We start from the raw sequence: 22,132 nt of genomic DNA, 5'->3' as shown, positions 1-22,132 counted from the left end.
ATAATTATACCAGAAGCTGGAATTTAGAAATTTAAAAGTTTTATACATTTAATATAATTATTTATTTAATCCCCCCCCCCAATTTTATTAAGACTTAAAAAAGAGACAAGAGTGGCCCAGCTTTTAGATAGTTTTTCATCTTTGCAGACTTGTTTGGAAGTCTAGGTGGAGTCCACTCTGCTCTTCAACCTGTTCTGCAGGCTGAGGCATCACTGCGAATCCCCGCAGATGGAAACGCACCCGTGACTGTTGTGCAACTCTAAGCAACCCAAGTGTTTTCCTGCAACTGACAAAGTAGAGCTAACTGCCAGCCTTCAAGCAGTACTCACGTCAAAAGCCCTGTTTCATGACATTTGGTAGAAACCGAGCTGCTCAAATTGACAACTAATCTTAGCACTTCTTTACGAAGCAGGATACGGCACATTGGTGTATCGTCTGGAATGGTTTTCACACCTGAAATGAAGATGTCAGTGTAAGGTCATTCATCGGATCACAATGCAGAATGATTACAGTTCATGCTATTTGTTTTCAAACTACATAAGCAACTAAAACTGGAATCAACTGCACATAATTTGCCAATGATCTAGACACAGCTCTAATAGAAGAAGATCACTGAGAGGGAACCTGTGAATGGCTGTCATAGGTGCAGTATTTAAGAATCTGCTAAATGTCTAACTAACATTGACCTGTCGTAGCTCTGAAACATGTAGCACAATTAATAAAAACCCGGAGACAAAAACTGGGGTTCAACAAGAAGATCAGAAAAGCAAAACAGCCAGCCACTGGCTCCTACCTCTACCTCAGTCCGAAATGGTGCCTCCAGGAATCTCAGAAGGAGATTATGTCTGAGAGCTGTCTCCTCCCAGTTTAGTTCTGGGATTAAGGGCGTGCACCACTACTGCCTGGTTTCTATGACAAACTAATGTAGCTATTGGGGTGTCACCACGGCCTGGTCTGTAAGGCTGACCAGTACGGCTGTTTTACTCTGAATTTCAGGGAAGCTTTATTTATTAAAATACAAATGAAATATCACCACAGAGACAACTCTAAATTACAGTACATATGCTAACAAGCAAAATCAACTGAATACAGTTTTATTAAGAATGCAGACTTACCCAGTAGCAACTCTGTGCTTTTGGTGCTACTGACTGAGCCTTCTTGAGACGCACCATCACTGCACCCAGAAATCCCTGAGAACTTGGAGGGAACCACTTCTAAGGGATTGTGGATTGTCTGCTCACACCAATCAGAATACGGAATATCTTGAAGGTCTGAAGGTAAAAGCATTTCGATTAGAGCTTTCCTGTGCTAGGACTGCACACTCTAAGAGAACTCCTTTCCCGTTCTCAACAATTTATCTCATGAAGATTTTTGAAGTAAATCTAGACTGCTCAGATAATGAGTGTTCACACAAGTGAACCTGCTATATTCCAGAGAGTTTTTTCCCCCTAGTACCAATGTAGGAATATGCCATTAAATTTCAAGCAAATATGTAGAACATACTTTATTATCTTCTCTTCTCCCATCCTTTCTACCTCTACCTGAATGCATCACCCAACAGTAAACGCAATGAAAAGTCTACAGTCATTTCAGACCTCTTCCTACTTTATTTCCCCTTCTTGTTTTTCTCTGTGTGTACTGCTAAGGGCCCCAGCGTGGGATTTTAAAGTCAACCTAACATCTAAGTGAAAAAATTTTGGGGGTTTAAAATTGTCTTGGGCATGGACCAGCTGTATGATTCAATGGGTTAAAAAGGTGCTTGCTGCTAAGTCATACTACCTGAGTTTGACCCCAGGACCCACAGGGTGGAAGGAGAAAACTGACTCCAATTAGTTGTCTTCTGATCTTCAAGTGGGTCCTGTGGCACATGTATATCGGCACACATGTGCATACACGATATACAAACACATGAACAAATAAAAAAACAATACATTCAAAAAATTCCCTAGGTAGGGGTCATCAAAAGAACAAATAATCCAATAAAAAAAATGGAGTAGAGACCTAAACAGAGAATTCTCAACAGAGGAATCTAAAATGGCTGAAAGACACTTAAGGAAATGTTCAACATCCTTAGTCATCAGAGAAATACAAAACAAAACAACTCTGAGATTCTATCTTACACCTGTAAGAATGGCCAAGATCAAAAATACTGATGACAACTTATGCTGGAGAGGCTGTGGGGTAAAGGGAACACTCCTGCATTGCTGGTGGGACTGCAAATTGGTATAACCCCTTTGGATATCAGTATGGTGATTTCTCAGAAAATTAGGAAACAACCTTCCTCAAGACCCAGCTATACCACTTTTGGGTATATACCCGCTATACCACTTTTGGGTATATACCCAAAGAATGCTCATTCATACCATAAGGACATGTGCTCAACTATGTTCACAGCAGCATTGTTTGTCATAGCCAGAACCTGGAAACAACCTAAATGCTCCTCAATTGAAGAATGGATAAGGAAAATGTGGTACATTTACTCAATGGAGTACTACACAGCATAAAAAAAAATTTCTTTCTTTTTGTTTGTAGGTGGATGGATCTATCTAGCACCCTCTTTATTGAGTTAGGTCAGCCTGAGTCAGACAGATATTTTTTGTATTTACTCATAAGTGGCTTTTTTCAACATAAAGCAAAGAAAACCAGCCTACAATTCACAATCTCAGAGAACTTAGACAACAATGAGGACCTTAAGAGAGACATACATGGATCTAATCTACATGGGAAATAGAAAAAGACAAGAGCTCCTGAGTAAATTGGGAGCATGGGGACCATGGGAGAGGGTTGAAGGGAAGGGGAGAGGAAGGGTGGGGAGCAGAGAAAAATGAAAAATGTATAGCTCAATAAAATCAATATAAATAAATACTTAAAAAAAGAAAAATCCTTAGGTATTAAAAATCAATGATGAAAACAAATATGAAAAAGCTGTTGATCATTCTTTCAGAAAGTAACACTGGGCAGCCTACAAAAAAAAATCACACAAGCTTAGTACTATAAAACAAAACGAAAATTAGTTAAGCATCGGGGCTGGAGAGATGGCTCAGTGGTTAAGAGCATTGCCTGCTCTTCCAAAGGTCCTGAGTTCAATTCCCGGCAACCACATGGTGGCTCACAGCCATCTGTGAAGAGGTCTGGTGCCCTCTTCTGGCCTGCAGACATGCACACAGACAGAATATTGTATACATAATAAATAAATAAATATTAAAAAAATTAGTTAAGCATCTATCCTGCTTATGAAAAAAGAGCAACTCAGACAGAAAAGATAAGCTAGAAAACTCAGCTAGAAAGTAAGACTTCTAAAAGCTGGCCTGCTTCCCTTTCTTCATTATACACATGGGAAAAAAAAGAGGTTCAACCTCACCAAATTTGGTTCCCAAAAAATAAACTTTGTACTACTTTTTATTTCGCCTTCAAGCATTTCCTAGATCACTACTTCCATGTCTGCTGTGCTAGATACTTTTATGTCAACTTGCTAAGAGCTAAGTCATCTGAAAGGAGAGAACTTTAATTTAAAAAGTATGCCTCCAATAAGATAGGCCAGAACACCAATAGCACAGGAACTAAGAAAGACAATTAATAAATGGGACCTCGTGAAACTGAAAAGCTTCTGTAAAGGAAAGAACACCAGCAACAGGACAAAATGGTAGCAGTCTACAGAATGGGAAAAGTTTTTTTTTTTTTAAAAAAAAAAACAACAACAAATACTACATCTGATAGAAGACTAATATCCAAAATACATGAAGAACTCAAAAAACAAGACATTAACAAGCCAGATAATCCAATTTTAAAAATGGGGTATAGATCTAAACAGAACTCTCAACAGAGGAGAATGGCTGAGAAACACTGAAGGAGATGTTCAACATCCTTAGCCATCAGGGAACTGTAAATCAAAACGACTCTGAGATCCCATCTTTTGCCTTTCAGAATGACTTAGATCAAAAACACAAGTGACAGTTCATGCTGGAGAGGATGCAGACCAAGGGGAACACTCCTCCACTACTGGTGGGAGTGCAAATCTGTACAGCCACTATGAAAATAAATATGGAGATTCCTCAGGAAACTGGAAATTGATCTGCTTCAAGACCAGTTATACCACTCCAGGGCATATACCCAAAGGATACCCCATCCTACCACAAAGACACTTGCTCAACTCTGTTCACAGCAGCTTTATTTGTAATAAGCACCTAACTGGAAACCACCTAGATGTCCCTCAGCCAAAGGATGGATAAAGAAAATATGGTAGGTACATTTACACAATGCTTACAAAAACATCATGAAATTTGCAGGAAATCATCCTGAATGAAGTAAACCAATCCCCAAAAGACAAACATTGCATTATTCACTTATAAGTGGTTATTAGCTGTAAAGTAAAATCATCTAAACTCATCCACAGACTCAGAGAGGCTAAATAACAAGGAATTCCCAAGAGGAGGACACATGGCTCTCCCTGGGAAGGATAAACAGAATAGATTTCATAGGTAGACTGGGGACAGGTGGGGTTGGGACTAATTGGGGGAATGGTGGAAGAAGAGCGGGCTTTACCTGTCCAACAAGGACAACAGCCCAGTTTTGATGTCAGCCTCCCTGGCACTTGAAACCCAGGCCTCTGCTGTTTACATCTGTGCTCTTGCTGGCTGGATGTCCTGGACTTGCTGGCATGTCCTAACCCTCTGTAACTTTGGGAAGAAGGTCAAATGGACCGAGCTCTGCCTCATGATTCCTCAACAGCCTCATTCATACAGCACTGGTCTTCTCACACTTAAAACATTTAATTTGGAGCTCAAAATAATTTGAAAACCACCTCAGTCAGCTCCTGACTGTCCTCCAGCTGCAGTCTTGGGCACACCTCCAGTCTATGAGTTAGTTTCATAGCTGGTTCTCCTACCGTTACTTTTTCTTCCCCCTTTCTGTTTTTAGAGAACACAGAAGACACTGCTGAATATTCAGCATATGTATATATACCACATATTCCCTATCCATTCATCAATTACATATTTGTTTGCACTTCTTGGCTATGTGAATAGTACTGCAGTTCATTACGGATGGTATTATCTTTGACATATTGATTTCACTTCCTTTATCTCTCTTAAGTGATGGGATTGCTGGGCTGTATGGCTAGTTTCATTTTGCTTTTCTGAGACTCTTCCTTACTGCTTTCTTTAGTAGCTGTAGCAATTTACATTCCAAGCAACAATGTGCCAGGATTTTCCTTTTCTTCCTATCCTTGCCAGCATTTGCCACCATTTGGTATTTTGACAAGTATTCTCACTATTGTAAGCTGATAGCTCAAGGTGGTTTTGATTTATATGTCCCGAGAAGTCTATTGTACATTTTTATCCTAAATGCTGTATATTAAATTTTCTTTTACAGACAGTGTTTCCCCATGTAGCAATGGCTGTCTTGACACTCACTCTGTAGATCAAACTGACCTTGAACTCATAGAAATCTGCTTGCATCTGCCTCCCACATGCTGGGATTAAAGTTGTGTGCAATTAAACCCAGCTTGTATATTAATTTCTTATCAGACATGTAGTTTGTAAGTATTTGCTTAGTTTCTGTATGTTCTTTCATTCATTTCTTTTTCTCCATAAAAATGTTTTCTTATAGTTTTGGACATTCTAGCTGTTGTTCCCTAGAGTGTTATTTTAGAGAATGTAGTGAGTGGGGTGGCAGTTGGGATTCCCAAAGATCCTCACCCATCTGAAACTGCTGACAGATCTTCGGCACTTTCACATTTAAGGTCCATGTGGAGTTGAGACATTTGTTCAGAGTAAGATATCTAATCTTATTTATTTTCTGGAGGATATCCAGTTTCCCTTTATCACAAATACTGCCCTCTCTCCAGCAGGTGATCTTAGCACCTTTGCAGAAGAGCAGTGAGCTGAAGATACACAGGTTGGCTTCCAATTCCTCCACTCTGTGCTTTTAGTCCTTGTGTCTGTGCTTAATGCTGACCTCATGCTGCTTGGATTACTACAGCTCTGTAAGGACTGAAGTCAGGTATCTAATTCTGGCTGTGTTCTTTTTGTGTAAGACAGTTTTGGTGGCTGGTCTCCCTGTGCTTTTTCTAACTACAGAGCTCCATACACACTGTTGAGTGAGTAAATGAAAAGTTGAAGGCCCTAAATCATAAACAATATCGCCAACTGACCAAACATGCCCTCTTTTTATGGTGTGTAGTACATCTAATATTTTACAAACTCAAAAAATAATCAAATAAACATAGTTTGCTTAAAAAAATCAGAGCATATACAGGCCCTGGGTTCAGAGTGTGAAAAACCTAGTTTAGGAATCTGTTAAATTCAGGCCCATACTGGGACATGGAACCGCTGAGAGGATCAGTTTCTAAGCACAACCTCAACCCATTGCAAATCCCAGGAAGCACACTCCTGGCTGGGTGTTTCCCCAGCACCATCATGTGGCATAGGCTACAGGTTGGGAAGTTATGAAATCCTAGGGAGAACTTCACAAGAGTCATGCAAAGAATCCTGGTCATCACTAGACTTCTGAGGCTAGTCAACTGATATTTAACAAGAAAAGGTATATACACAAATACTTTAAACATTAGTTGAAATCGTTAATATATACACTTTGGTGACTCATATTAAGAAACTGATCATTTGTGCCTACTTTAATCCCTCTCTAATAAATGTATACCGAGAGCCTAGTGTACAAGGCAGCAGCTACTGTCAGAGATGTAAAAATGAAGATAGCAGATCATTATCTGAAGGTGACTTCATGATCACCATGGTAAGCTCAGAAAATGGCTTGAGTAATGACCACAGTTATAAGAAATCTCTGTACAAAGACAGTGAGAGAAAAAAGGAAGGAATTTCCACACTCAGCTTAGGAGTCGGGACACTTCTCAGACATGAGATTTGGGATGAGGCACCCGTTCCAGACAGACTATGTTTGTTTATGTAAGAGCATGGTGTGTGTTGGGGGGGGGCGCGAAAGAATAGGGGGGAATAGCAAGGAAAATACAACTTCCATTCCCAGCGGTTGTTGAAGACTTTAAGTCAGTCAAGCATGGTCTACCAGCTACAAGAAATGAGAACGATGAAAACCACAGAGCACAAAGAATCTTATGTGTTGGGCTACAGAGCCAATAAAGAATTAAAAACAGATTAATTTTAAATAATATATTAAAAGATAAAGTGGGGAGAAACAGAATTAGACTCAGAGTGCAACTGGAAGCTGCTAAAGGGCTAGACTATGTCTGAGGTAGTGAGGTGGAGTGGGAAGGCCTCATTAGAGGGTCGCTGGATGGTTTGTGACTACCACTCACCTGAGTGACTACATATTGAACTTAGCTGGGTACTGGGCTGGAAGCCCAGAATTTCAATGCAGACACAGTAAAGGCAATTGTCATCTGTGTGTTCCTGCAGTCCAGTGTCTTCTGTGCTCTCTAAAAACAGAGAAGCGTCTGAGTGAACGGAGTTCATTATTTCCGTGAGACTCATCTGCTGCCGTAGCAAATGAAAGGAGTTTTTTACAAGACCGCCAGCTCCAGATGGAAGACCTGCACGTTTAAGTAAATAAAAATATAATCCGATAAAGACACCTTTGGGATCTTTGTCATGACATCTTAAAATAATACTTTTTAAAGATGAAAACTTAGAACTTTTGATGATTCAACATTTAATAGAAAGAGAATAATTTGTTAAAAATTGTAAAGATAACAACAGATAGCACATATACATTTATTATTTAAATAGAGTATTTTAAAGACAAATAAAAAAGGTTATATTGATGTATCATTTTTCAATTAACCCTGATAATTGCCTAAATAAAATCAAGTCTAAGAGGTCTATGTTAAAACAAGATTATAAAACTATTAAATCAACAGTTCATATGCACACATTCACAAATGCAGCAGTTCATAGCACAGAATAACACAATGGCAAATAAGCAACCCCCACCCTTTGTTGATTGTAAGCAGCTGTGCCTCTGGGCCAGGAGACAAGTTTTAACACTCCTCCTGCACTTTAAGAAAAGAAAGAACTATTTTATCAACTGGAGAGGCTGGCCCCTAAAACTGGGAAAACAACTGCATTTTAATTTTTAGTTGACTGAGTTATTTTGGTTTAGTGTGCCCAACTTTTACTGTTACCTCACGAAAAAGAGAATTTCATTTTTAAGGTAAGGAGTCACAGGAGAACCAAGGGCACACATTACCTCCTGCATCGTGGGAAAACGCTCTTGCACCTCGGTCGTCTGGTGGCACATGCTTTGATTGAAAATAAGGAATATCCTTTATCTAAAATGCATACAAAGTAGGGTCAGTTTCATCATACAAAGAAATTCATCTTATGAATGTTAAGAAAATTCAGGGAAATGCAACAGAAATAGAATAACTGTAGCATACAAATCTATAAGGCAGTTTACTAAAGAAGATTAAAATTAACAAAACATAACCAAATAACTAGTGTCTTAACCTTAATCTTGTTGAATTAAATGGGTATTCAAGAAATTTAGTGCTTATCTAAAACATCTAGGAGCTAGGGATGGTTCAAAGAGAGTGCTTGTTTGCTTGCTTTACAAGTTTCAATCTCTACCATCCACAGAAAAGCTGGCCGTGGCCATGTGTGCATGTGCTTGTAAATTGTAAATTCACAGCTTCAAGGCTGTGAAGGATGGAGACAGGACGACTGCTGGGGCTTGCTGGCTGCCAGTTGAGCTCCAGATTCAATAAGCAATCCTATCTCAAGAGTAAGATGGAGTACATAAGCATGATGCTGATGATCATCCTTGGCTACTGCAGGTGTGTAGACCCAAGTACACACACATACCCATACCACAAACACTCTACATACATACTAACAAAAATAGGCTGAAGGAATAAAATACTTAGTCATATAAGAAAATATGTATTATTCAGTATTATTATAACCTACTAGAAATTGTGTACACAGATATCACATGTGACTGCTTTAGGTGAGAAAAAGATCAATGACTAAAAAAGAAAAGTTGTATGAGTCTAAAAGATGATTAGGAATTTATTAAACTACTATAGACTACATATAAATCAAACAATTAGATGACCGTTGGAAAGAGTAATGCTCCAGAGACTGAACAAGGGTCTTACTCAGAGGAGTGGAATAAGTACAGAGCAGCTAAGAACATGCTATTCTCATCTTAATGCATTTTTAGATGAAAAATCACCTCAAAACCTTTATCTTTCCCATAATAAGTATGTCCACTATAAGCTACACATTCTAATAAGTAGTTACAGAACACTAAAACACAAAACAAAAAACCATCAGGAAGCCAGGTCATAGGAAAACAGTAATAGACTGGATGATACCTGAAATATATCATTGATGTCTACTGGGAGAGCAAGTCCAATGTAGTCATCGGAACCTCCGTATGTAGCACTGGATACCATGGACCTAACTGAGGAGGATCGCTGCAGGGTATTTTGATTAATAGGACTTAATAAATCTTCTTTATCTAATGATGCATAACTTAAAGCTTTCATAAACCTATAACATCACAAAAAACTTTGAATTAGCTTCTTGATTTGTACTATTAAGAATATTAAAAACAAACGAACAATCCCTAATTTTATACCACCATCAAAGTAGCTAGTCAAACATGAAGCAGTATCATCTTAGTTGGCTGGGAACACATAAACACTTTAACATTAGCTGCTATTGGCCAATAAATAGGTTACCAGGAATGCTGCATGTCACCAAAAGAACAACTGCTATGTTCTGACAGGTGAAGATGAAAGGGGGGTAATGAGAACACCACCAATTTGCAGAAGTAGTAAAGGGAACTAGCCTAAGACAGGTGCAGCTCAAAGACTATGTTTGCAGTAAGTAGAGCGCAGGACTTGAGTTATACAGCTAAAGATCTGTCTATTAGCACATGAAAGATTACTCACCAATCTTCTGGGCTAATTAATGCTTGCTTATCAAACAATATTTGTCTAACACAGAAGGTACATATACCATAGTAAAATCCAATCATTTGTAACTATCACAAGGTACATCTCACAAAACGCTAGTCTTTCTTCCTAGGGCACCCTTCACAATGATTCCATAACCATGGTAAAAGGACATCTCCATAAAACACATTTCTGTCATACTGATTACCAAGCAAGAGACACATTGTTCACTCTGTATAGGCCTTGCCAAATATACAGAACACTATTCAAAGTCTTACATTATTAAATGGAAAACCAAGTCTTATAAAACATATAAATGTAAATCAAAGGATTATCTCACATAAAACACATAAATTTTATGTGCTTTTTCACATAAAAGAAATGTGCTTTAAATAGTAGCCATTATTATTATAATAGTAAAAACAATTCCTCATTTCCAAGAGGACTCATATCTGAAATTGATGAATTTTATAAAAGAAGTCAATGTTTTTCAAACCTTACATGGTTATATCTCTGATTTTATAAAACTCTCTAAGAACTACTGGAGTCAGAGGAATTATGGGGGTGTTTCACTTTCCAATTTTATTTCAATCAGCTATAGCTCCATTTTAAGCTGTTCTGCTTATTGGGTTTTTATAGAAAACCTTTAAGAAAAAAAATTATTATTTTTTTTTTTGCTTAGAAAGTAACATTTTAAAGGTTTAAAAGCACGGCTCTAGCATAGCCTCCAACTGAGCTTATGGAGGCCCAGACAAGCTAACCCATCAGCTCTGTTGCTTGGTGGTAGTTCTACACCCATGACTTGCTGACAGGCATGTGGCTCTGTTATGGATTCACAAAGATGACAGATAATGACTTCTAGTTACACCAACCATTACTGTACCGTTTTTTAAAGAGGGGACAAAATTCACTATCTGCTACCAGGATCTTTTTATTAAAAATGTTACTAAAAAAATCAGATATGAGACTGATGGGTTATATAAATAACTCCCAATGCTGAAAATGAGAATATTCTGCAAACTAGTGTTTACTTTTTAGATACCGGTCTAACTACTCAACACCTAGAAATCTGTTTAAAGGAATATAAATCATTTAAATGAATATAATTCAACGATGAGAAGTCAAACAATAACAACAAAAACAATGCAAGTGGGGAACTTTGCAATGATCAAATTTCAAAGTGTATCATTTTAAAAAACAAACCTAAACTGTATACTGTTAATAGCTTGATATGACCTAAATATAGAATATTTAACATATAAGTGGGACATTTTTTAGCCTTGAGGACCCAGGAACTCATTTAGTATTTATAAATAGGGTTCCTATTTAATAATTACATGTACTTAAACCCAACTAAAATAATTTAACTGAAATTTTCAGTTATTTTAAAAAATAGTAAGAGGTCAACTTTTGGAGCTTTAAAATGACCTACCTGAAAAGGTTGTTTGTTATTGTAGGTCTTAAGCTCCTGATTCCCCCGACATGCTTCTTTTTAAAATCGATCCTTGCAGAAGCGAAAAATAAATAAAAAAAAGCTTGTGACTTGTATAACCTTGCAAAACAAGTTTATTTTCAGGGCCTAGTGGAGTTTATCTTCCCCCCTCGCAGCTGCAAGAATCCATTTCAAATCATATCAGGTAACAAGGAGCTCACAGCCTACTGTGGTAAATGGGTCAGTTCTGAGACTTGGCTTCTATGGTGCTCAATCTGACTAATGTCTTATATGACTATCTGTTAAAATTCAACCACTTTCACTTATTTTAAGTATGTACAGCTCACCTGCTTGGTGTCAGTCTGGATTCAAAACTGTTAGCCTTCATAGTGATGGTATCAGTAAATAATACGTCTTTTGCTGGGGAGGCCAAAGCTTCGGAGTGAGATAAGGATGGGTGCATTCTTTGCTGCTGTAATCTTTTCAACGTAGCATAGCCAAAGGCATCTCTAGAACTTGTATAGCTGAAGTTGCAATCTGCTAGACTTTTTATTGTTGCAATGGAGGGCGCTTTAAGGGACTGTGCTCTTCTAGGAAGCGTATGAGAAGAACCTGGTGGCACCAGGGACACTGAGTTTGATTTGGAGAGAGACAGATGGTTAGACTGTGGCGTCAGATAGTGGCTTGTCTTAACCGTTTTAGTACTTACCACAGTACTCATACTTCCACAGTCTGTGTCCATAGTTGTAGGGTCTACACCAACTGTCTCTCGAGAGGGACTTGAGCTCATTGAACTTATGCCACTTGTTGTAGTGTCTGTGTTAAAGCTCTGGCTGCGGATCTTCATATGTGAGCTTGCTGAGCTTTCTACAACCAGCCTCTCTCGGCTTGTGTTTTCTCTGTGATTCTCTGTACCAAAACTCTTGGGGAATTTTAAGTCATTCTCTCCAATACTTGGAGTGCTGCCAGTGTCTTCAAGGTGTTTATTCACAACAAAAGAAGTTTCTAGCTGTAATGTTTTCTGTGCTGTGGAGATAGGTGTAAAGTCATCACTGTGATTAAAGTCAACGCTGGGCTCTGTAAGTGTTCTGATTCGCCGGTTGCTTGTCTTATTTTCAGATGACAGTTTTCCTCCTTTTGGATCACTGCTGCTGCGGTGTTTTTTGGTCGGCAAAGTAAGTGAATTTAAGATACGATGCTTTACAAGTTTGCTAGACGCAAAAAAGGGAAATGGATTTTTTTCCTTTAGGGGTCCAGGTCGGTCATAAAATGCTGGCTCAGCATCTTCATTGATGTCAAGGAAGAATGTACTGGTGGAGCTGCTGCCAAACCGGTCATCCTCCAGTATGAACATGCCTGTAATTGGAGAACCAGCTGTCAAAGCATGCAAATATGAAGAATTCATCACAATGCTTAGTGCTAGCCCACCTTTTAAACAGCCATCCGGGAGAACATTAAAGAATAAAAATGCTGCCCTGAAAATCAGAGTTACAATATGAATAAACTAGAAGATTGTGTTACTGAGGATCTCTTATTTCTAAAGAAAAACTACAAGACTCATCCTGGTACAGAGTATATGAAGTTTTGATTTTTCAAAATATTCAGGATTAAATTAAAGAGAAAGTAAAAGAAACCAATCCCTTGAGCATGGATGCTCATTCTGGTAGTCCATGGCATGACTGCTTCTTCACATCACAGCAGCAAGAGACATTCATCTTAGAAGAAATAGACTGCTAAGCTTTAAATACTGCAGGCTTCCATATCAGGAAGTTGTGTATACATGGGTTCAACTAACCAGAAACCAAAATATTCAAGAAAAGTGCTTAAATTAAACATGTACATATACTTTTCTAGCTGTTATTCCTTAAGCAATTAAGAATAAAATTTACTATTGAGTATTTAGATTAGGTATTAAAGGATCTAATGATTATATATAAAATATTTGGGAGATTTGAATGTAAGTCGGATACAGAACCATGTCACTTTATTCAAAGGATTTTTACCATCAATGGATTTGGATACAGAGGTGGGACGGAGTCTGGGATATCACACAGCTATGAAAAGATAACCACACTTACAGATAACAGAGGCACTTACAGATAACAGAGGCACATGTGTAAGATTCATATTTAAATTAATTATATTTACTGTCCATTTTGCCCATCAAACTTAGTGTCTAACTGTTATACATCACATCAATTAACCCACAGGTATCTAACAGTACCAAAAAGATTTATTCTGTTTGTAACTGGTCTATTGAGTAATTATTAAGAACTTTAAATATATTTTGAAAAAAGACAAAGTAAAATCCTAAGTGAATTTACATATTACACTAACTTTCTAAATCTGTGAACTCTAAGATGTATCTTTTCATATGCAATTTCTCAAAAATCAAGTTTCACCATGTAGTAAAGAGTATGGAGTAGTGTAATAGACAATGATTGAGACATGATTTTACACTGTCCAGGCTGGCCTCCAATTTAGTATGTATCCCTGACTAGTCTTGAACTTTCAACAGTCTTCTTGCCTCAGGCTTAAGTAATGAAATTTCAAAGATATACTTGCAGACTCAACTTCTCTCCTTTCCTTCCTTTTCTCACGGGTACTGGTGATTGAACACAATACCTCTTATGATTGGCCACGTTGCCCTTGGCTTTATCCTACAGACTGGATAGGCCTTGAGATTCTCATGCATGAGCCTCCTGAAGAATTACAATTATAGGCATTGGCAACCAGGCCTAGCCTATCATCACCTTTTCTTCTCCCCTTCCTTTGGTTTTTTGAGACAGGATTTCTCTGAATTAACAGCCCTAGTTGTTCTGGGACTTACTCTGTAGACCATACTGGTGTAGAACTCATGAAGATCCACCTGCCTCTGCCCACAAAGAGCTGGGATTAAAGGTGTGTGTCACCAAGCCCTGCCTGTATTTATCATCTTAAATCTAAAAAGCATGTCTTAAATTCTGTACAACCATTAACATTCAGCTCTTGAATCATCTGTTTCATATATCTTTTAACACTTCCACCAATGTCCTTTTCTCCCCCAATTCTGAGGCATAAAATAGCAAAGTGCTCTACAACTGAGTTACACATATGGCTCCCACACTCTGTAACATCTAATGAAGATATGACTCTCAGCAAAACACATTCTACTTTAGTTACTTATTCTTAAGAAAAAGAGGGAAAGTATTAAGTAAACGAAGGTAGGTAAAATCTATCTAGATTGGCTTCTCTACATGACGTATCATCATCTCTGAGCACACAATTCCCAAAAGCTATCCAAAAAGCATGGGAGAGAACTAGTTAGGCTAGAGACTGTGATATTTGTTGTGAGAAGAGACCCTTTAATAGGGCATCACTACCAAACCATCATCTTTGAAAACGTAATCTTGGTCCTGTGTGTAGCTACATGCCTGTACCTCAGGAGCAGAAGCAGGCAGAGCCAATCATCCTTAGCTATTTAGCAAGTTTCAGGTCACACAAGACTCTGTATCCTGATAGTCCAAAAACTAAGAAGAAAAGAGGAATGTAACAAATACAACAGGTTCATTCCTGTGACTCCATCACAATACTCACTTGATGGTGCGGACTCACTTTCACTGTTATGTCTAGAGCCGGTTGACTCAGAGTTTAAACTGAGCGTGCTTGGGACAGATGAGAGCTCATTGCAGAGCTGTTCCACATCATCTGCAACCACTGGCCACAGATGCTTGCGACTGTGCCTCACAGAATCCCAGCTGTGACATTTCAGAATATCACAGCCTTGCTTGGTTTTAGCTATGAGTCCAAGAACATATACACAGGTCCTGCAGGAAAAAAACAAAACAAAACAAAAACAACATAGTAAAAACAGTTTATAATCCCAAAGTGAGATTTCTTAAATAACCATAAAATAATCTGCTAGATGAGTATCTACGTTTTCCTTAAGAAGAAACTTAAAAATTGTGTCAGTTTGTAGAAAACAACACATTAAATCTAGTGAAGAATAAATAAACCACAATGAAAATCATGTAAATCTCCCTAATAAAAATAATGAAAACAAATGAAGGCAATACAGCAGGACCCTAGCAGAGCATATTTAAAGTAACAATTATGATCATGAAATACTTTGCCTTACATCTATTTATATTCACTAGAAAGACTTCTCAGGTACGTAACATACCCTCTGATGGAAAGAACCTCACACTGTTTTGCAAGTTTTAGTATATCTGGAATCACATTTTCTTCCTGTAGCAAATTAAGCCCCCAATTCGATGAGCCAATATTTCCCTAAAAGAAATAATATCAAATATTTATGACTAATATTTTGAAGAAACTTTAAAAGCTACAAAAAAACCCAAATTTAAATCCAACTATAAGAGGGAAAGAAAAAAGCCTATGGAAGGAGAAACAAAACCTTAAATAAGGTGTGCTAGGAGTAAGCAAACATGCTATTTGTCTTAGAAGAACAAAAAGCAAAACATTAATATCTTAATCATATATTTCTTCAGCATAAGAATAACCTTTAAATTGGTAAGAACAATTCTGGTTTTTGAATATTAATCTAAGAACAAGTTCAAGGTAAAATAATTTTAATTTATTTAGCATTAGTGAGTAGAACCTTAAAAAACAAAACCCATACACACTGGAAAGATCAGAAATATTCATTACAAACCAAGGCCCAAAGAGAGGCTTTCAGCTTTTTAATTTCTTCCCATTTATCCAAGTCTGGAGTACGAACATTGTGACAGAGTTCCGTGATAACATTCTAAACAAAGAAAGAAGTACCATGTAAATAAATAACAATGTATTATGCTTCTAAAGTATTTCCTTATACTCTGTCCAAGTCAACCCAAAGGTTTGTTTTGGTCATTTCTACACATTTAGAATTCCAAGAGTGACTTTACATATAGTTTACTTGGGAGCCACTTTAGGGCATAGGTTCTGATTTCATATTCTGGACTTGTAACTAATTTGCTTTAAGGTTCAGCTCAACCTCTGATACAAGAAAGAAAGCAACTTAGTTTTTCCATATTTGTGATTGTAATTTCTTCAGTAAATCATGAACAATACAACCTGAGCCGAAGCTAACTCTACAGAACAAATGAGCTATTCAAAAGCTATTGAACTTGCCCATGCCTTGAATTTCTAATCTATAAGGGATAACAGCACCTGCCTTACAAGGCCTGGTGTGTTAATCAATCTTTTACATATGAAGTACTTAGTACCTAGTATTAATCACAGATATTAATTTGTTAAACATTTTATTTGTGTGTGTCTGTGTGCATGGGTGCACATGCATGCTACAGCATACTTGTAGCTATCAGTGGAGAACCTATACAAGTTGGATCTTTCCCTCCCACGTGGCTCCTGGGTATCTGACAGACTGTTAAGCTAGACAACAGAAGTCTTTGTACAAGACAGCTTTTGAAAAATCTTGGCAAAGATATTTATTTTAGCACTATTAAGATTTTTCTTTTACTCTTTTAATAACTTACAATGCATATTGTTTTTACCTGCACTTCCAGTAAATGGCAGCCTGTTTTATGGTGTACCAGTTGTCCATAAAGATGTACGGGCAGATAGACATGAGGTCGTTGTAATCTAGTATGACAAAAGATGATCTGAGAAAGCTACTAGCAGACTTAGATATGCTAATTAAGTAAACAACTATTAATAAGCAGGAAATGATTTCTAACAAAACAATAGAGCTTATGAAACAATGAGGATTCCTCTGAAAAAACTAATAGTTTTGTCAGGTCTACCAGTTTATGGTAACAAAGCAGAGCTAAAAAAGCAGACTGGGCTGAGAACATGGAGTGTATGAGTGGAGTGACAGGAAGCATGTTCAGCATGCCTGTCTAGCATTGCACAATGTATACCACTGGAAAACTGGAGCAAGCACTGCTCTGCAGAGATTTTTCCTGTATCGGTGTACAGAAGTCCTCAAAATTTTCTAAATGACCTATTAAAGGCTGATTTTAAATTTGACATTTGAGAGGTAGTTACACATGGCCCCACTCACTGGACCATACCTTTGGTTACTCCGACGAACGTAATTATCACCATCAATAGGCTTCCTGTATGTAGTGAGTGCTTCATTAAGTTGTTCCTCAATCAAGTCGACGTATTTTGAATTGTATTCCTGGAAAATAGTATTAAGTCTATATTTTCATAATAACTGTCACTATATTATATCAGATATTTAGCAAATTTTTGAAGTATAAATATGAGAAAACTAAGTATCTTCACAAGTTTTTAGAAAAAGAAAAGCATGGGTCATGAAGGTAAATGTTCTACCCCATCTAAAAGTGTTCTGCCTAATTTTTCCCTCTTTCCAAGTTAGTGAGAAAATAATGTTTTTTTTAAAATCATACTTGAATTCTTGTTTCCTTGAAAAAGTTGCTATTTTATTAAATGCTGAAGAGTCAGTATAAATTTAAAAAAGAAAACTGGAATATATAATTTCAGTGTTTTTAAATTAAATCCTTTATCTTACTAATTAAATCAAATCAAAAATAAATTTATTTCATACATACCCTTGGGAAAAAAAATTTCACTTCAATGTTTTAGACTGAATATATCATACTGCTATTTCTATTACAAAAGTTTTCCATTTCAGGTTGTCAACAAAAATTGGTACATCCAATTTGGAAGGCAATACAGCAGCATTTACTAAAGATTAAATTCTGATATTTTGTGGTAATAATATTTTTATAATTTAATACAATTTATATACTTTTAGAACTATGAAATACATATCTTTATATATAACTATATGTAATAATATTGAGCAAGTCCCATTTATTTAAAAAATTAGGCTGTACTGGACACACTCTAAATATACATTAATAGCAGGACTGGAACATTACTAAAACAATAAGGTAGTACCCAGTGAGTTAGTTTTAATGGGGAGAAACAGATGCTGCCAAGTCTGACAGCCAGTTCAGTGTTTAGAGACTACATGGTAAAGGAGATGAATGACTCCTTGAGCTATTCTCTGACTTCCACACATGCTTCAGAGCATATGCATGCCGTCCATCCCCTTACAACACACACACACACACACACACACAAACACACACACACACACAGTTTTAAAAAATGAGGTTGAGGTAGATCTAAATACATTGCTCTGGAAAGTTCTTTTAAGATAAATATTAAATGAAAAATTTCAGTTTTATTTACATTTGCAAACTGAATTCACCCCTTTGTATTTTGAATAAAGAATGTGTGTATGTGTGTATGTATGTATGTATGTATGTATGTATGTATGTATGTATGTATGTATGAATGCTTACAGCTATACACAACCATGGCGGTAATATATTAAACCTCTGAAACTATAAGCTAGCCCCAACTGAATGTTTTCCTTGTAAGAGTTGCTATGGTCATGGTGTCTCTTCATAGCAATAGGAAGTCCAAGATAACATGAATGCATTTATTTTTGTTTGTTTTGTAGATAAGGTCTAATGTAGTGTAGATTGGTCTGAATTCCCAAAGGAAAGAGTATACAAATTAAATCTTATTATTTAGTAAGAAGTTACCTTGTGCCATTTTTCCAGTTGCTTTGCTACATAACCCCTTTCATTCAGGTAGGAAAATCCTTTTGGAATGGAGAGAAATCTGCAAATTAGAACAACCATAGCTAAACATCAAGTCTAAAAGAGATCTAAATAACCTATAGAATATGCTGAAGAAACAAAGTCTTTGGAATATTCCTGTCTAAGATAAAAAGGTTAACTACAATTTATTAAAATTTCACACACTAGGACTTCCATTTCTCCCTACATCTGACAGTTGCGCTGGAATGGTTTTTAGATAGACAAGCTGAAGGGCTATCCTGACCACCACTTCACCTGAAAGGAGACAGATCAGCCATCACCCAAATCCATCACGAGGTCTCAAGCCGACAGCATTGTAACCATGCAATTTGTATATCTACCAGGTACAGAAAAGTCCATGTTTCCCTTTCTTCTCTAAGCATGCTTTCCTCAAAACTTCTGGGTTTCCCCCAGCATTCCAGGCTCTAAAGTTTCACTCCCCAGCACATGGCTCTTCTCTGCCTCCATGCCAGATTACAGTATGGCCTTCTGTCCTTCTCTCCTCCACTGTCTTCCTCTGGGCAGCTGTTGAGGTTTTAGTTTGTCTGCCAGGGGTTTTTTCTCTTTTAAACTTTGACAAAATTGTGCTTGACCTTCCAGCTTTTTTTTTCTTTTAAAAGATATTTATTTATTTATTTATTATGTATAGTGTTCTGCTTGCATTCATCCTTGCGTGTCAGCAGAGGGCACCATATCTTATTACAGAGGGTTGGACCTACCACGTGGTTGTTAGGAATTGAACTCTGGACCCCTAGGAAAACAGTGCTCTTAACCTTCGAGCCATTTCTCCAGTTCCCCAATTTTTCTCAATTGCAGATAAATTTTCAACAAATTTGCAAAAAGACTGAACCCAATAAAAATAAAAAAAAACTTCATGAAAAGCATGAGACAAACACTGAATACAAGCACACAAAACAAGGAAGAGCGCAGTTCAGATTTGGATTTAACGTCACTATACATGACTGAGAGGACACAACAAAGATATCACCACAAGAACATGTACTTAATACTTACCTCAGGAGGAGGAGCAAGCCCTTGTCTCCAAGGTGGGATAAGGCTGGTTTCATCTGAATAAGAGCATGAAGATTGGCCTAAAGGGATGACCATCAAGTTAATAAATACACGAAGACAGCATATGCTCTGTTCTAAAATGTTTATGCATACTACACTTTTGTAACACTGCCAATTAAAATGGAAAAAATTATAAAATTCGGCCTAAATGTTTCATTATAACAATACAGTTCAACTTTACCTTGTCTTCACAAGCTTCATCAAGAATATCCAGAGCTTCAGAAGAAATTGTTTTGTTTTTATCATGTAGTTGAGTAACTAGTAACTCAATTCCCCAATTATTGAAGAATTCGACATTAGCTCTCAACAAAACCCTTAAATGTTTGGTTGCATACAATCTGCAGGCCTAAAGAGATAAAGGAACACATTAAAAGTCACCTCAGATATTTACTATTGTTTTGGAAAAGCCGTTCCACTTGCAATGGACAAAAGGAATGGAACTGAGGGAACGATACAGCCATTCCCTTCTAACTTAGGAGGGTTCTATACAGACTTCCTCAGACACACTGAGTTCACTTTTCATTTGGTGAACAACTGGGCACAGGGTCAACCTTGAAGAGTGATCAATATACCCAATGAAACTCCACTGGAGAAAACTTAATTTTCCCATTGCAAGCAGGTATCAATTGTAGATAGCTTCTTAGTCAGGAGTGGGAGCCATGTCTGAAGTGGGACTCCCCTCTGTATGCTGTGAATATGTTTTATTGCCATTGGCTAAAGAAGCTGCTTTTGGCCAATGGCTTAACAAAATATAGCCAGGCTGGAAAAGATATATAGAAAAAGTAGGTAGAATCAAAGAGATGCCATTTTGCTGCTGAAGGAGACAGACACTGGAGAACCTTACTGGTAAACCACAAGCCTTGTGGCAAAACACAAAATAATAGGAATGGGTTAATTTAAGATGTAAGAGCTAGCTAGAAATATGTCTAAGCTATTGGCCAAACAGTACTACAATTTTAAAAAAAGTTTACTAAAGAGAATATGTGAATGGAATCCTCAACTATCATAAATTATGCATCAAATTTCTTATATTTTGGCAAGTCACAGGGGTCAGCCTATGTGGCGTATGATGGGTTCTGGAAAAACCACTGTATTCACAGAATGTCCCTTGCCAGTAAGTATAACAACTAAAAGTTAAGGCTAACTCAATTTCTTCCCCATATTCTTAGTTCAATGTATAAAGTGCCAGAAAGAACTGGTTATAAAACTACAGCTTTATCTCCCATGTTATACTCACATCAGTAGCTGCCGTGAGGATTTTTGAAAGAATGACTCTAGCTAATCCATCTCGGCTATAGTCTAGGCTAGAAACAGTGAGCTTCAGCAGGTGATCTTGGTTTTTCAAGGAACAAAGATTAAGAAGACTAAAAAAAAAAAAAAGTATTTATTATAAATTACTGTGTTGATTCATTAATTCAATAAACTTTTCTCCAGTTTAATTGAAATATAACTGAAAAATAGAAAATTATGCATATTCAAAGCAGACAACCTGATTAGATACACAGTTACCTATCAGCTGATACATTCTTTAAAGAACCCATTAGCACAGATGATTAAAATTTTAGGAGATGGTCATGTGAAAACAATTCAGCATACATTTTATTTTGTTTATCAAGACAGGGTTTCTCTGTGTAACAGTCCTGGCTTTCCTGGAACTCACTCTGTAGACCAGGCTAGCCTCGAACTCACTGAGATCCAACTGCCTCTGCCTCCCAAGTGCTGGGATTAAAGGCGTGTGCCACCACCACCTGGCACAACATACATTCTTTAAATCCTATATCAATAAATATCTCTAAGAAAAAGCATTTACCAAACACACGCACACAGACTAAAAAGCATATTGTATATCTGGACTCATTAAAACTAAAGTTTAGGCTTACATTGCAACACAATTAGAGAATGCTCACCACTGAAAGACGCTGCATTTTTCCAACATTTTGACTCCATGAGGATGACAAGAGAGTGTTCCGATGAACAGGAAGTAGTGTTGACTGAGGGTGGTTAGCAAACCATTATTCTGAAGGCTTCTTTCAGGTTTCATCCCAGATGAAGCATTGAGCCACTGAACAATATCTTTCACGAGATCTTCTAAGTACCCCTGCCCATCCTGTAATTAGAAAGTCATCTCTAATAGCCATGAAAATCTTAGTGATG

At 37.2% G+C, this 22,132-nt stretch overlaps 1 protein-coding gene across 4 annotated transcripts in view; it reads right to left on the bottom strand.

Moving 5' to 3' along the window:
• The window catches only part of Rictor (RPTOR independent companion of MTOR complex 2), a 99,056-nt gene that overhangs the window by 5,177 nt on the left and 71,747 nt on the right, over positions 1–22,132 (bottom strand). The window contains exons 21-37 of one of the 4 annotated variants that reach the window (XM_005356592.3): positions 21,886–22,085; positions 21,216–21,342; positions 20,160–20,324; positions 19,922–19,998; positions 18,851–18,929; positions 17,339–17,448; positions 16,820–16,907; positions 15,979–16,071; positions 15,487–15,593; positions 14,901–15,130; positions 11,672–12,680; positions 11,325–11,396; positions 9,308–9,485; positions 8,179–8,260; positions 7,289–7,522; positions 1,116–1,271; positions 330–453 (exon numbers count right to left, since the gene is read on the bottom strand). In XM_005356592.3, the coding sequence (XP_005356649.1) occupies positions 330–453; positions 1,116–1,271; positions 7,289–7,522; positions 8,179–8,260; positions 9,308–9,485; positions 11,325–11,396; positions 11,672–12,680; positions 14,901–15,130; positions 15,487–15,593; positions 15,979–16,071; positions 16,820–16,907; positions 17,339–17,448; positions 18,851–18,929; positions 19,922–19,998; positions 20,160–20,324; positions 21,216–21,342; positions 21,886–22,085 (3,131 nt within the window). The remainder of the gene's footprint in view (positions 1–329; positions 454–1,115; positions 1,272–7,288; positions 7,523–8,178; positions 8,261–9,307; positions 9,486–11,324; positions 11,397–11,671; positions 12,681–14,900; positions 15,131–15,486; positions 15,594–15,978; positions 16,072–16,819; positions 16,908–17,338; positions 17,449–18,850; positions 18,930–19,921; positions 19,999–20,159; positions 20,325–21,215; positions 21,343–21,885; positions 22,086–22,132) is intronic. The other 3 variants (XM_026783705.1, XM_005356593.3, XM_026783706.1) reach the window with 3 other exon arrangements.

The sequence above is a fragment of the Microtus ochrogaster genome, chromosome 19 (genome assembly GCF_000317375.1).
Source record: "Microtus ochrogaster isolate Prairie Vole_2 chromosome 19, MicOch1.0, whole genome shotgun sequence".
In the NCBI taxonomy this organism is placed as follows: domain Eukaryota; kingdom Metazoa; phylum Chordata; class Mammalia; order Rodentia; family Cricetidae; genus Microtus; species Microtus ochrogaster.
Note: the sequence above shows the minus strand (reverse complement) of the source record. Positions and strands in the feature narration are given on the sequence as shown.